At 42.4% G+C, this 15,063-nt stretch overlaps 1 protein-coding gene across 4 annotated transcripts; it reads right to left on the bottom strand.

The window, feature by feature from the left end:
- Positions 1-769: 769 nt before the first annotated feature.
- parp10 (poly(ADP-ribose) polymerase family member 10) lies at positions 770-15,041 on the bottom strand. Of its 4 annotated transcripts, none has more exons than XM_088601138.1 (12): positions 14,776-15,041; positions 13,146-13,308; positions 11,368-11,543; positions 9,945-10,190; positions 9,624-9,854; positions 7,648-8,684; positions 6,903-7,115; positions 6,333-6,480; positions 4,922-5,965; positions 4,155-4,285; positions 3,518-3,692; positions 770-3,321 (listed from the first exon to the last, which is right to left on the bottom strand). In XM_088601138.1, exons 3-12 carry the CDS (start codon positions 11,540-11,542, stop codon positions 3,029-3,031), a joined length of 3,693 nt encoding a protein of 1,230 aa, XP_088457264.1. In that variant the 5' UTR covers position 11,543; positions 13,146-13,308; positions 14,776-15,041; the 3' UTR covers positions 770-3,028. The 4 variants fall into 4 exon arrangements, with proteins under 4 accessions (XP_088457264.1, XP_088457261.1, XP_088457262.1 ...); XM_088601135.1 differs by having other exon boundaries at positions 4,155-4,288; positions 14,776-15,040; XM_088601136.1 differs by lacking the exon at positions 14,776-15,041 and having other exon boundaries at positions 4,155-4,288; positions 13,146-13,352.
- Positions 15,042-15,063: the final 22 nt, after the last annotated feature.

Below are 15,063 nucleotides of genomic sequence, written 5' to 3'. Positions count from 1 at the left end.
CACATTCCGGCAGGGAAACGAAAGACAGGGTAAATCGTTCCTACGCAACGGAAACATTTTTTTCCTACCCTCTACGATGTGCGGAAGTATTCTAGGTGTTGAAGTGTGTCTTTCTTTAACGTACGCTATTATTTCCATTATTGCTATTACTAAGACGTATTTAAGACTTCCACAAAATGCAAAATGACAGATTATTCAACAGTTGGATAATTTAGTAAAATGATAATATCATATTGTACAGCATAGACCATGAAACATGCTTTAAGACCTTTATTTGGTCCTCTTCAGCCCCTTTCAATTTCTGAAGCCTTTCACATATCCTCATTATCATTTCCGATTTGCATAGTGTATGTTCACGGCCTTTAAGCTCTGGTTTGTGCAGTAGTTCAATCACTACATTCAGCTCACTTTCCATGCGGTTTCAGTCATTTGGATTGGCTAGTCAGTGCCCCACCTGTGAGACAGTAAGTATTCTTAATAATATTGTGATGTGCCAGGCACTTGACACGTACCGATGGGATATTTCTGTGTGTCGCTGTAGACAACAACCATCAGTATTCTAGTCGGGGAACAAGTAAAAGGTTTATTCCATGCTGAAAAGAAGAAAGGAAACATTTTGGCTGTGGAGTCTTCTTTGGGTGTGGAAGAAGGCATAACCTTTTACTTGTTCCTTTGCAACCTACGCATGCTGACACAGCCGACCTTAATGAACTACTTCAGTATTCTAGCCATTTGTGTAAAATGAACTGCATATCATTAACACAATTCGTTAGATCAAAACAAGTTTATTTCTTCGTAGGTTTTTTACATTTTGTTTTTATCCAGCATAAGCATACTGTATTTACCGAAGCAGCCTAGTAGTCAGTCATAAAAATGGTGGTTATAGAACAATGTTTTGAATCCCCAGTTAACAGCACGGCTTACAGCAGAGAGTCTTAAACAAATACAGATCAACTACAAGAAAGTAAGAATTAGGTTATAGAAGGCATTTTGTTTGGAAAATCATTTGCTTTAGGTTGAAACAGAAAATGAACTCCAGTTATTAAAGACCTGTTGTATCTTCCAATAAAGGAATATACACGTTAGAAGTACAGCAATCCAAAACCTGTCACAACTAGCAGATACATGGAAAAAAAAACAATTTTGCAGATATTCGAGCTAGAGCATAACTAGTTAACTAGTTAGAGCTCCACCTGTTGGAAATGTTCTAAATAAACTGCATTGCTCAACACCTTGACTTTGTCTTTACTTTTTGATTCAGTTGTCCTAAATATCTGATGTACCAAACAGACGTTAAACTGCAAGACGAGTACTTCAAACTGTAAACACAAAGCTTTAAATGCAGTAGCCTCCAAATTCATACTCTTGATGAACTGTAACTGAAAGCTCATTTAGCCAAGAAAGTGCAAGCTGACACAGGACTTTCTGCATGCATTAAACACGACACAAATGTCTGATTCACTGGGAAAAAAAATTACATATATTCTTTGATACACAATGTGAAAATATATTCATCCCCAACATTTTGCAAATACTCTAGAGTGGATCCTGTAATGTATTTATCTTCATCCAATGGTTTCACAAACTGTATAGATGAGGAAAGTCAGCGATTTGACTTACAGTCTAAGGCAAGAGTGACCAAAGTCCAGTTCCAGCCACTGCTGGCTTATTGGGTCACTTTACATGTAATCCATCCCAGCTTAAAGGAGCCTCAGGCATTGAAGGTTTTCACCCAAGCATAGGCATCTAACTGAATACGAGCAGGATTACTTGACCAGTCCATTAGCTGAGCCCCTCGGAAGGTAGGGCCAGATTGGTCAGCTTGTAAGGGGACCTCTCTCTTCCAACCTGCATCAAACCTCCAGCATGGGGGTGTGCTGCCTGTGTGTTAAAGAGGAGTGGTTCTATCAGAGGACGCTACCGCTACAAACACGTCCTCTTTCTCCCCGTGTGCAGTCACAGGCACAACTGGCCAAAGCAAGTTTGGTATAACAAACTGGTAAACTAAATTTAAAAAAGGGAAAGATGGCAATTCAGTGAATAATTGAATTAAGTACTATAGTTGAATTAAGTACTTAAGAACAAAAAACAGAAGCATTTCTGTATTTAATAACTGTACTTTCAGCATCCCTTACCCAAGGGAAATAATTCTAGATCTATTTATTAGATTGCTCAACCAGCAGTAGAACTAGCACAGAAAGTATTGTTGAAAAGAATATCATGCATTTTATGAAGAGTATAAATTAACCTCTTCGACCTTAGAGCTTTACAAATGACCTTTTCAATTGGATAACAGATCACCGAGATGCATGCATGGTTTGGATTTTCTGTTATCCCAGTTTCTAGTGGAACATTTATGTTTTGAAGTGAAGAACACAGCTCACACAACACTGGAGGAGCTGGAGAGGACCTGCATGAAGAAGCTGCCGAGTAGCTTACATTTAACAATCTTTTAAAAGACTAAAGGAACAGTTCCGTTTTCTCTTTCATGCTGTCAAAGCCAAGGCAGTGTTCAGTGCACAACGATCAAGGGTATGAACAAAATTTCAAAATCATGCATTTAGATATATCTATCTAAGTATGCTTGGCAGAGGTCTTATTTGCACATACAATATTGAATGTCATCATGTCTTGTTATGATTGATGATTGGTATCAAATAATGTAAGAAACTTTTCATGCTAAATCAACCTCTTAAGTTCATCAAGAGTACAATCACATTTGGATGCTAGTGCATACATTTGATACAAGAGAGAAATGAGAAAATGTCATGCAAAGTCTGGAAAAGCTACTGGTAGATCTACTACTAAGCAATTTAATGTTCACTGCTAGAACACCAAAGTAAATGTTTTATGTTTCCTCCTGCCTAACCTTGTCATAGTCGTTTCTGTGTAAAAAATGCATTAACAGATCTGTATTTCACAGAACCCTTAACAGAATAAAGAATGAAGAAGAGCTAAGAATCACACCTTACACTGGAACAGATGAAAAACAGAATTTGGCAGAGCGCATTTACAGTATGTTTACAGTTTACATTTTCTGACAGGTGATCAGGTACTCAGGATAGGCCTGTGTGTCGTTGAAAATGACAAACAAGCTGGGTGAGTCCATTGTGTCCACCACACTGTGGTATCGGAGGGGCATCTCGGTGTTTTCTTTCAGCGGAGCGGTCTTCATTTCATGCCTGCCCTTGGTGTAGTCACCCGTCAACACCTTCGCCACAAACACAAATTTGTGACCATCTGCGTTTGGGGGAGAGTACTGGTCCTGAACTGACAAGGCCGAGTCGACAGCAAAATAAACCCCTTGTCCGTACACAGTGGCTGTGAAAGGAAATGAAAGTAGAAAAAGTTACCAAAAAAACTCACAGAACCTTCAACACAAGCAGTTAGTTTCTGATCCCAACCTCCAAAACAAACACAAACATATTAAAAGAAAGATGGAAGAACTGTCATTTTACTGTTAGATATGGTCACCCCAGTAATCAAAAGAAAAGTAAGAGGAGTAAGAGACTTGTACCGTTCTTTCCACAGAAGCTCCTGTTGAAGCCATGAATGCTGATCTCCTTCACACTGCTTTCATTTGTACCGTGGTACAGAGTCCTTTCAACTTCTGGATCAGCAGCACTTTGGAGCATGCTAGCCTTTTTTAGTTTGTACTGGTTGTACAGCAGGCGGTTCGTGAGTTTCTCAACCTGTAGAAAGAACAGCATGAGATATTTTATAGCCTGAGCCATTTATTTCATACACAGAGCCAGAGACCCCATCCCTGTAGTGTACTTGAAGATGAAATATGCAAATATGTGCATTCACTCTGTGAACACCTACACTTACACACAGCCATTACTGTTATGAGTACAATTGCAAGCAGCTTATCTGTGTTGCAAGCAGAACAAAATTATAAAGCCATTAGTGCTTCCGTACTTTAGCATTATTTTTTTAAATTAAGAAATCAAGAATGGTTCTGACAGGCTGGGACCCTGTCTCTACCCTGACCCTATAGGTGATGGTCATGTTTGTCCTGTGGATGACAAGGTAATCATCCACAGGTTCACATATTTGTCTTCACTTTAGTCCCAGTGATGGGTCACTCAACACACACACACACAACTGAAACCTAAACTAAAAATAAAAATGACAAAATCACAATTCCATACCTTTACAACCTTTATTTTGTTGTGGTATTCTCTAATGGTGTCGTAGAAGTCACTGACAACATCTTGGAATTCATCAGATTCCTTACAAACCACTGTTGCGTCAGGCAGGCTGGAGAGATTAGTCAGGTCCTCTTCTGTCAAGACAGCTCACAATTACATCTCTTAATGCAAAGGTGCACACATATCCAAAATGATTTTTTTTCCTACAGTACATGCAATAATAAGTTTTAATATAGACTGATGACCCACATCAGTAAAGAAAACACTCTATTCAAATTCCCTCAATTTACTATGAGTAGTAATGGAAACTATCAAAACTAAACACAAGAGGTGCATTGTAAAAATGATTCTGTATTAGAAAACCACTAAAATAATATCTTATGGAGCAGGCTTAAGTGACAGAGTTCTGTATTTTCTTTTATAAACCCATATAAATTTCAAGGTGGATGTCATTGAGAATAGTCATCCTTAAATATTCTACAATTCCCAAATTTGTAAAAAAAATGGAAAGTGATTCAATGAAATTCAAATTGTAGCTTTGAGAGAAAATGAAAATTTGAATTATTGGAACTTTCTTACTTTGCGTAACAGCTGTTGGAGCTGCAGACTGCAGCACAAAACATACTCTACTGCAAAAGCTGCATGTTTTACTACAACTTTAACTTCTAAGCTGATGCTACCTCTACTCGTTCAAGTTACAACTCAAGCCATATAATGTGATAACCAACATCGCAGAGAATTCGGAAAGGCTGTGTTCTTTACCGTACCTGGCAGATCTGAATACAAGTCCACATCGCTCAGTAACTTCCTTGCAATACGTACTGATTTCCCAGTGACAATGTTGTACTCCTCCATCTTTCCAAAGTCAATGGTGTAAGGCTGGCTATCGAACAAAATATCAATCCTTTTCTCCTTCATTTTCCAGGCATTCTCTATAAAGACATTGGCACTGGGCGGATAAGGTGTGGAATCTGACTTCCCATCGTGCCAGACCCACTGCACGCTCTGCAAAACATCAGAATCCGGCACTGAGGCAGAGATCTTCTTGATTAGCCGTTTCACGTCAGGGACCGCCTCAGAGACGTAGTCCTTAAAGCCTTGTATTGTGGCGGTGCTTCCCTGAATCTGGATGTCCACGGCGTGCTTTCTCTGGATGATGTCCACGTACTTCCTGTGCTGCTCCGACAAGTTCTTGAGACACCTGTGCTCCACTTTCTCCTCGCACTGCCTCAGCCCCACCTTCTTCCCCAGGGCGATGTCTACCCGGATGAGGTCGCAGCTGTAGCCCGCGAAGACTTGGATCTCGGCGGTGTGTGCCGCCTTGATGGCATCCTGGAGGGACATGTGAATGGCCTGCTCCAGCACCGGGTCTGCAGAGGGGGGTTCCCGCTTCACCATTTTCTTGGAAAGTTCCAGAACCTTCAGCAGCTCATCCTCCGCGTCCACGGCATTGCTCTTGCTTTCCATGGAGTACTGGATGGCCAAGGAAAGCATGGCATCCTCCTCGAGATCGCTGAGAGTCATGGCCGACTGCAGGGAGAGCTGAGTGGCGTAGGTCAGCTCGTCTTCCACCACCAGCCCCTCCTGGGCCTGTCCCTCAGGGGCCGGCCGCAGTTCGTCGCCCTCCAGGACGGCACTGCCGCCGTCCTCCTGTCCTTCGTTGTCAGAGAAGCTGGACGTTGCCTCACGGTCAGTGTACAAATCTTCTGCGGCCAGATCCATCCCTCTGCAGATCAAGCCAGGTGTGGGCACGGGCACGCCTGAGGTCTCGTCAATGACTGACACCAGCCTTTTGGCCTCTTCGAAAAGACCTGGATGCACACATGGAAATATTTAAACCGTAACAGTTTCTCATAACTAAAAAATTAAAATTTGACCAGTGTGGGTGTAACAAATTAACCTGAAACCCCACATGACTGATCATTAAAAAACCAGGCCTGCACAGAAAACGTAGGTGTGCCAATTTCCTATACTTCATTTGTCATTTATACTTTCCCTGATGGTTAAAATAATTGTGAATTTCTTGCAGACCTTCAGTTTTTTACCTACAGTAAAAGATGCAATCAAACCTGTTCATGGGGTTTTAATTACAAATAAAACCATTTAGTTTCAGAAAACTGAGAAACTTCAATTTCCCACACTTTCCCTCCAGAAACGCCGGCAGTGCTTGGTGCTCACCCCTGTCAGGCCTGTTCAGGTCATTGGCATTCACATCAGTGCTCAGCAAAGTCTGGGCCAGGGGGAGGGCAGTGATGTCGCCACCCTCAGACTGGAACCTTTGAAAGTTTGGCTGCGACTCAAATTTCTTTGCAACCTCAAATATATCCTGAGGAAAACAAAAGTGCTCGTTCGTATCTGGTTTGTATCCAAATCTGGAAATCCACCAGAGAAAACAATGAAGAGAAAACCTCAAAAGCAAAAAGAAAGCATTTTAAAAAGCACATTTTGTGCGTGTTCCGAGCTTCCCTCTTGCATAACGGAAAAGGGATTGGTCAGGACAAAGCCATTTAAGGTCTGCAGGTTTGCTAGAACCTTTTTTTTCCTCACACTGCTTGTCTGACTTTTTTTTAAGCTATATATTATTTAACTTGTTGTTGTTACTGCTGCTGTTCTCTGTTTATGTTTTTGGTGATTCCTTTAATGTTTTTGTTTGGGAGCATACATGCAAATAAGCATTTCATTGCACTTGTGCGTATGACAAATAAACTGAAGTCAACTGAACCCGACAGCTCAAGAGAGCTCCGTCACCTCTGAATCCAGCGGCTCCCAGTGAACTTTGTCCAGGCTGATGAAGACCTGGAATTTGGTCTTCATCTCTTCCAGGATCCGGGCCGCCTCCTCCTGCACAAGGAAGCGGGCCACTCCGGGGCGGTTCAGGACTATGGTCCGGGTGCAGACCGAAGACACCACGCTGCGGAGGAGCTCGTCTGCAATCTGGCAGGCATTCGCGTTGCCGTGGAGCTGCAAGCACGTTCGAACCCGCGTCAAATCACTCAGCATGTCAGGGAACAACATTCACTTTCAGCACACCTAATGCTAACCTTGACTGTTATTCTGTCATAAACAGAATCTGTCTTACAGTGTATATGATAATGATATATTTTGAATAGTTTACCATTTATATTATCTTAGAGTATAACCACTCTCTCTATCCCCCTATAGCTGTTCATAATGTCTTCAAAACAAAGAGCAGTGTTTAGAAAATAAAATTTGAACCAAAATTACTGAGTGTCTCATTGAAATTCAGAGAACACGTCATGCTCAGCATATGAACATTTGAAGCTTATGCTTCTGCTAAATATGAGAAAACTACATTCTCCTTCACTTCACTACATTCTCCATACACTTCAGAAGTATGTTCTGAAGTGCAAATGATTTCATTTCTCAGAAAACAAGCCTTTTATTTTGGTTAAATCTCAATGTGAATCGCACATTGCTGGGAAGTTATTTGGGATTTTCGCACTAGTTCATCACGGAGATCCAAAACGCATACCCTCAGTCCAGTGACATCCTCCTCTTCCAGGGGAAATATGGTCACCTGGTCCATGTCAGCCAGCAGTGTATGACAGTGAGTCTGGATGTACTTGAGCATGCCAGGCTCCATAGCGATCACAGTCTCCACCTGAACGGGAGTGCTGAGAAATGCAACGATCCTGCTTTCCTTCTCTTCTTCCATCCCCCTCAGAGTCGTGACTTCAATCTGGTCTCCCCTGCTGGACACCCTGGCACAGCAGCACCCCAGGGAAAGCAGGAAGCTGGTCCACTCCTTGGAGTACAGCATACACTCGTACTCCGGAGCTACGGGGATGGTGAAGCTGCAGATCAAAGACTTGATCACACTGCTGGCCTGTTTAACCATGTCCAGGGACGGGGACACGACTGCGACGACGCAGTCCGATACGGTGTACTTGGCTAATAACCCTTCCTGCTTCAGGTTCTGCTGCAGCTTCTCCTTCACTTCCACCTTGGAAAGCAATGTGGCCTTTTGTTCATCACACGGTAAATGAGCCTGTGCAATACTGCTGAAGGACTCCAAGATCTGGTTTTTAAGCTGTTCGACTCCCAGCTGGCTGGGCCCAGTGATTTCAACTGCGTCATCAATTATCTTAATGTTAAAGTCACAGTGGCTGTTCTGAAGGTCCTGGAGGAGGTGGCTGTCCTGCAGCAGGCTGAGTTTCAGAGGGTCAGGCAGGGAGACGCAGCTGGAGCAGAGCTGAGGGCTGGGTGCACGTGCCTCCCCAGCCTGGTCAGCTGGCAGCACCTCTGGTGCTGATATGTCGCTGTGCGGGGTCTCCAGAGCATCACTTAGCAAAACCCCAGGAGCAGCTGTACCTGCCAGCCCAAGGCTGCTCGTCTGTGGAATTTCTGAGCTGTTGGAGTGAAAAACAGCGTCGCCATTCAATTGCACTTTTCCATTCTCACAAACTGGGGATGATGGTTTTTCCTTAGGCTGCAGGAAGTCAAAATACGGCCGGATTTTCAGTTCGTTGCCGTCCAGCATGTGGGACCTCTGAATAACACGGTCCACAGCTAGGAGGAACAAAAGCAAAGCAGATATTGTGAATTATTTGCATTTCCAACTGACAACCCAACCAAAACGAGCCCATTTGCAAAGGGTATACTTATCGACATTCTTCAATATACTATATCAAGTAGGATAGTGCAAGTAGGTAGCTGCGTCAGCATGCGTAGGCTGCAAAGGAACAAGTAATAGGTTTATTCCATGCTGAAAAGAGAAGAAAAGACAACATTTTGGCTGTGGAGTCTTCTTCAGGTGTGAGCCTTCTTCTTCATACCTGAAGAAGGCTCCACAGCCAAAACGATGTGTTTCTTTTTTTCTCTTTTCAGCATGGAATAAACCTTTACTTGTTCCCAAGTAGGATAGCATACAGTAGTTTTACACTTAAAAGTTAAAAGCCATCAATTCATACAAAAGCCACGTCAGGGGTGTGTCCTAATAAACAGATTCTATTGTAGCGGTCTAGTCTTAAGGTCCCTCTACGGAGAAGGTGGAGATGCAAAAAGAGGAGCAGGAGACAGGAATGCAGCTCACTAATTTATTATCTCTAATAATACAGAGGAATGCTAGTCACTAGGGCGGAACAGCAGGTAGTAAAAGCAGGGAAGGCTGCGGAGCCAACAGCTCTATCAGGAGTTTGGCACGAGAATGAGCACAGGGGGAAGGGGGTCCCTGTTTATACAAGAGGGAAAAGAGGGAAAGTGAGTCCGCTGGAGTTGGTGGGCTAGGGGTCAAGTCCTCGGGCTTCTGGAGGCAATGCTACACTATTTAAATTTTATAGGTAATGATGCCACACCACTATCTACATTTCAATCTGTTTTCAAAGACAGATTTCACCCGCCCATTTAATATTCATATACCTTCGGTAACCACTTTGTCCAACACAGGGTCATGGTACACAAATACCTCATTTAAATTAGTCAGTTAACCAATAAGCAATACAGCCTCACCTTCATAGTCCTCAAAGGAGACTTTAGCTATTCCTTCTGTTAACATGCTGACGTCCTTCACCTCTTCACCTCCTCCACGCTTATTCTCGAAGTACAGCGTGAGCATATCTTCACTGGTAGTGGGGCGCAAGTTCTCTACCAGAATCGAATCGGTCTGCTCGATCAGCTCAGCACTAAGCTGTGCACCATCCAGGAGCTTTCCGCTGACTTTCCCCCACAAACTGCTAAACTCTGAAAATAAAGATCAGGATATCATCAAAATTCGACGAACATTCTTAGCACAAAGAGGATGGGAGAGGGAGGCAAAGGAGGCCTGCAAACCTGTTTCCGAGAGAGGCCGCTGAAACTGGATTAGAGCTATGTCCCTCTCAGGAGACAGATATATGGTGTAATCTTCACTGCCCACCCCCGTCACATTTTCCACATAGAGCTCCAGGATTTCCATGGATATCTGAGGATTAATCCCACGCAGCAGCAACTTCCCACGATCCTTTGGAGCTGGTTTTCGGACAGTAAGCGTAGCATTTTGCAGGTTGTGTGGCCCTCGGCTTAAAACCCTGGCAGCAACTGTCAAGACAATCAATGAGATCAAATTAAGAGTTTTCCAAGTCTTACGGAAAAGGGCCCAAATCTGTTTTTAAGGAATCCTTAAATTCACCACGACTGGATTTCTTTAAATATCAATGAGGAATGTCTAGACCAGGGGTCTCACAGTCAACACCTGGAGGGCCCAGTGTCTTCTGGCTAATGTTACACCTGAACTCTCAGCTACACAGCTAGTCACATGGTCACATTACAGAATTCACGGCATAATGCTAATGCGACTGACCTGTTTTTAAGGTGTTTTCTAATAACTGTACCCTTATTGAACACCATATTTTGAATACTCAACTATAAAACTTCTAAACCTCACCCATAACGTCTTATGCAAAACTGTTTATTCAACAGGAATAAGAACAAAAGAATGTTCAGATAAGAACATATACATATAATTGTGGAGAAAATAACTATTCAATTAACTGTAAATGTAACTCCCTGATAGATATAACAATTACTCTCTTCACTGCCACCTAGACCTGCAAACACAAACCCGAGACATGACAAGATACATGAGCAGTATCTACTGCCTACTGAGATCAAAACATGACGTCTTAGCAGTGACAAGATTAGCACAGCCAGCTACAAAACAGCCTTTTGACGGAGTTATTACACTTCTATGTCTTAGATTGCAGCTTTTACTGCAGTCACCCATATTACATTCCTCACTCAAAAAGCATGCTGTGCTGACACACAGATCTCCTGGAAAGAACAATTAATATTGTTCCAAGTATTCAATGGATGAAAAATATGCAGCTCTACTTTACACTAAATCAGAAGTGGAACTGGAAGCTTCCTTACAGCCACAGACTCCCATCTTTGACCGAAGGAGAAATAACAAAAGCACAACTAACCCTTTCTAAAGAAAACCCTAAAATGTAACTGCTATAGTATTTATTGTTTCACTTGATGCATTTTAGATTATACTTTATGAACATGACAATGGGAAAACAACATAAAGTTTTTCACCCTGCATCTTAGAAAGAACGTTTTTTTTTTCTTAATGCTCATCCAATGAAGAAGCACTGCAAGACAGTACATGTACTCGCAACTGCAATACACACAAATATATCCAGTATGTGTTTCTATATCCCACATAGGAGTGGCTCCTGCCGATTACGCTGTGGTCTCGCTGGCACAGTCCTACCTTCAGCATCTTCGAATACAAGCACAGCGGCATCACCCTTCCTCCGAAGGGAGGCGAGCGGCCCTCCCCCGGACCGCCGCGCATTTTCAAAATACAGCCCCAGGATCTCATCCTCCACAGAGGCGGGTATTCCAGACACCTCCAGCGTCCTTTCTTCCACACCGCTATCAGTCATCCTGGGGAGGAGGAGGAGGATGGCAGTCAGCGAGCGAGTTTAAAGCAGAAAAGAGAGCGCAGGGGTGCAGTGCAGACCTTTGCTTTAGGAGACCGTCCAAAAGCCAGCGGCCATATCCCCCTGCAACTTGCAACTCGCTAAGGCTAAGCAAGTGTGAGCCCAGCCAGTACCTGGATGGGAGACCTGCAGGGAAAGTTAAGGTTGCTGCTGGAAGAGGTGTTAGTGGGGCCAGTAGGGGGCGCTCACCCTGCAGTCTGTGTGGGTTCTAATGCCCCAGTATAGTGAAGGGGACACTCTACTGTAAAAAAGGTGCCGTCCTTCAGATGAGACATAATACTGAGGTCCTGACTCTCTGTGGTCATTAAAAATCCCAGGGTGTTTCTTGACAAAAGTAGGAGTGTTAACACCAGTGTCCAGGCCAAATTTCCCCCTGGTGTTTTCCAGTCATGGCCTCCTGATTATCCCCATTTATGAACTGGCTTCATCAATGATCACTGTTCTCCTCCTCACTGATAGCTGCTATCAGCACTATGGCTGCCGTCCCATCATCCAGGTGGGGGCTGCACATTGGTGGTGGTGGAGGGGAGTCCCCATTACCTGTAACATGCTTTGAGTGGAGTGTCCAGAAAAGCACTATATAAGTGTAAGCAATATTAATCATTATTAAAACGAGAACAAAAACAAAGTTGGATGAGGGGTCCTTCTCTTTCTAGCATAACTTTAGCATCAAAAGAAATGGTCATGTATTTAGAAAAATAAAGCATACAGATATTGATTTGGGATATTGATTTTTTAAAACATATTAGCACTAGCAGCCACCGTTATGCAATGGAAACCATGCTGTAGTAAAACAATGTTTCGTGGGAAAAAGACTTAAATCACAAACCTTACAGAAGGGTTTCAACTACTGTAATTCTACTACTGTAAAAAATGCGTGCGTAAAATGCAGAAGGAGTTTGCGGGGAAAAGCATTATCTTTTGCAAAAAGGTAATACTCTTACCTTTTACAAAGGCTGATCGTTATTGATAAAACTGTTCCTAATTATATGTTCCTTGACTTGGTAAGACGCAGGTGTTGAACATTTTTGAGAAGGTTAGCAATCCCGATGAAATCCCGTTGTCTTTTTCACAACATTAAAGAAACAACGGTTCATAATCACAGCATTTAAATACGGATCTCCTTTCTGTCAAACATTTTCTAATTGTTTACTACATGTATTCACATGTCCAGGACGAAATTAAGTTCACACCTCGCCATTTGCTCGTTTACCTGCAAGACCATGGCACAGGAAGACAAGGAAAGAGAAGGGTCTTAAGAAAGGTCGGAGCGCTTATTCAGTGACAAGAATAACAACGCTGAATCTGGCTTGAAATTATTATATTAATAGCAATTTAGCCGACCTTTTTTGATTGCAGGCAGTCTCTGTTTACAACGCAGCTGATACACACGGGCAGCAGAATAGAAAGCGAAAGTACATACTAATAAGCATCAGGAATCATGGTAATTTTAATAGAACAACATAAACCGATTTCATTGTGATAACATCCATAAATGACACTTTATACGTTTTGTAAAAACTGTTTTTAGGCTGCTTGCGCTTACCTAAACTTGCGTCATGACAGTAGGACACGGAAATGTTTCTGCGCGCCTACTTCCTGGTGTAGAGCCTCGCGCTGCGCCCGCGGCTGCCGGGTGTCAGTATGAGATCAGCGACGAGCTGCGGCCCTCTAACGTAGCAATTTAATCGGTCTGGTGTCACAGGTCACTGCAAGGCGCCACACAAGAATCCCTGCGTCATTATCAGAAACCGAAAGCCTCTTTTTTGCTCAATGCAAGCAGCTCCCCGCCTCCCACCCTTCTTCAGCTTGTTGCACACGATGTACATTTCATAAATCTAACAGTGACATTACATAAATATAAGTGACGGTGACACTGTACCCTTTGGGTTGGTACACAATTTCTGTCTTGATTCACAAATTGTGAAATGAAGTGAAGCATGATTTAAGACAGTTTTACACCACATCTTTTTGGCATGGAGCTTCTGAGGTTCTTGTCCAGGTTCAGGGGCTGGGGTGCTTTTAGTGCAGATGTCCAGAGTTTTTTTAAGGAGGATTTTTCAAAAAGTTTGAAAACACCCGAATGTCAAACAGCTGTCAATAATTATTCTGGAATCCATTCACCTCCGTTCTTTTACATTAACCAGGTAATGGTAAAATGCAAAAGTTAAAATTTAATTTGTTAAGCATCTAATACTTTTTGAGTATTAATGTAGAACTTCATTTATAAATAGACTAATTTACTTTAAACATAAGGAAAAGAAGCTTTGCCTGAGTCTTGAGAAGCGATTTATAAGACAGACAGTCAGGGACCTAAAGTACATCTTAATTCATATCTGTGTTGACACAAAACATCACATAACATTAACATTTATGGATTGAATAATGTTTCCTACTGAAAGTTCAAACAAAAGTCACACTGTAAACCTAATAGCATTGCACAGAGCAAAGTCATCTTTCTCCTTCTTCCAGACAGAATTCCTCTTGCTCCTTATGAGCCTCTGGCTCCTCTTTGTGCACAGTCTCCTTCAGCTTCAAGCACAAACGTGTGATTAGATTGACATCTGGAGTTTGAAATGGCCAGTCGAGAACATTTAGCGCTCCGGTCACCACTGTTTTGTCAATCTGAATGCATGCTTTGACCATTGCCATAACGGAATGTCGGTTTTCAACAAAGTGCGAGCTTCTTCGCAAAGCAAGCCAGGCTGTGACCAGAACACACGGATAGTCCTTGGCGTTCCCAGTTTCCATTATCTTAACAAGGACTTCGCTGCCCCAGAACGACTCCAAACACAATGTATGCCAGTGTGTGATGGAGATCTCCAGCTGCTGCCTCTGGATTTACAGAGTCTTGAACTCTTGTCTCTGGCTGTCTCAGCCTATGGTTGAAAGACACATTTGCATGCTGTACCTGGGAATGGTTACCATTATACCATTAGCTTTAAACTTCCTAATAATGGACACTGCAGTAAAAAGCTTTTTGTGGCTTTTTTTTAAAGCCATCCCCCAATTTACAGAAATTAATGACCATTTGCCTGCAGTCTTAGACGAGTTATGTCTTAGGTGAATCTTAACCATATAACCATATAACCATATAACCATATAACCATATAACCATATAACCATATAACCATATAACCATATAACCATATACTACTGAATGTTCTCCACCTTACCTCCTTTCACACTCTGGGGAAACATGAACCTATCTGTGGTTTTTATATAGTTCCAGAGGTTTCTATAGCGCTTCCAAATTGCAGAAAGTTAATACAGATATATTTTTCCTCGGAGTTTACTCAAAGGAAAACCTAAAGGGTTGTATTGATGTGACCCCTTTTCGTCTGCGAGGCATCAATAGAATTAATGCCAGAGTCGCGCATTTATTAAGGTAACAATACATTAATTTTATAAAGCATACATTCTTATCACCAGTTAAAGTTCCTGTAACAGCATCTGTTTTGGAA

This window comes from Lepisosteus platostomus, chromosome 12, assembly GCF_059453375.1.
Source record: "Lepisosteus platostomus isolate fLepPlt1 chromosome 12, fLepPlt1.hap1, whole genome shotgun sequence".
NCBI classification, from domain to species: domain Eukaryota; kingdom Metazoa; phylum Chordata; class Actinopteri; order Semionotiformes; family Lepisosteidae; genus Lepisosteus; species Lepisosteus platostomus.
The sequence above is the reverse complement of the archived record's forward strand: the minus strand, read 5'-3'. Positions and strand labels throughout refer to the sequence as shown.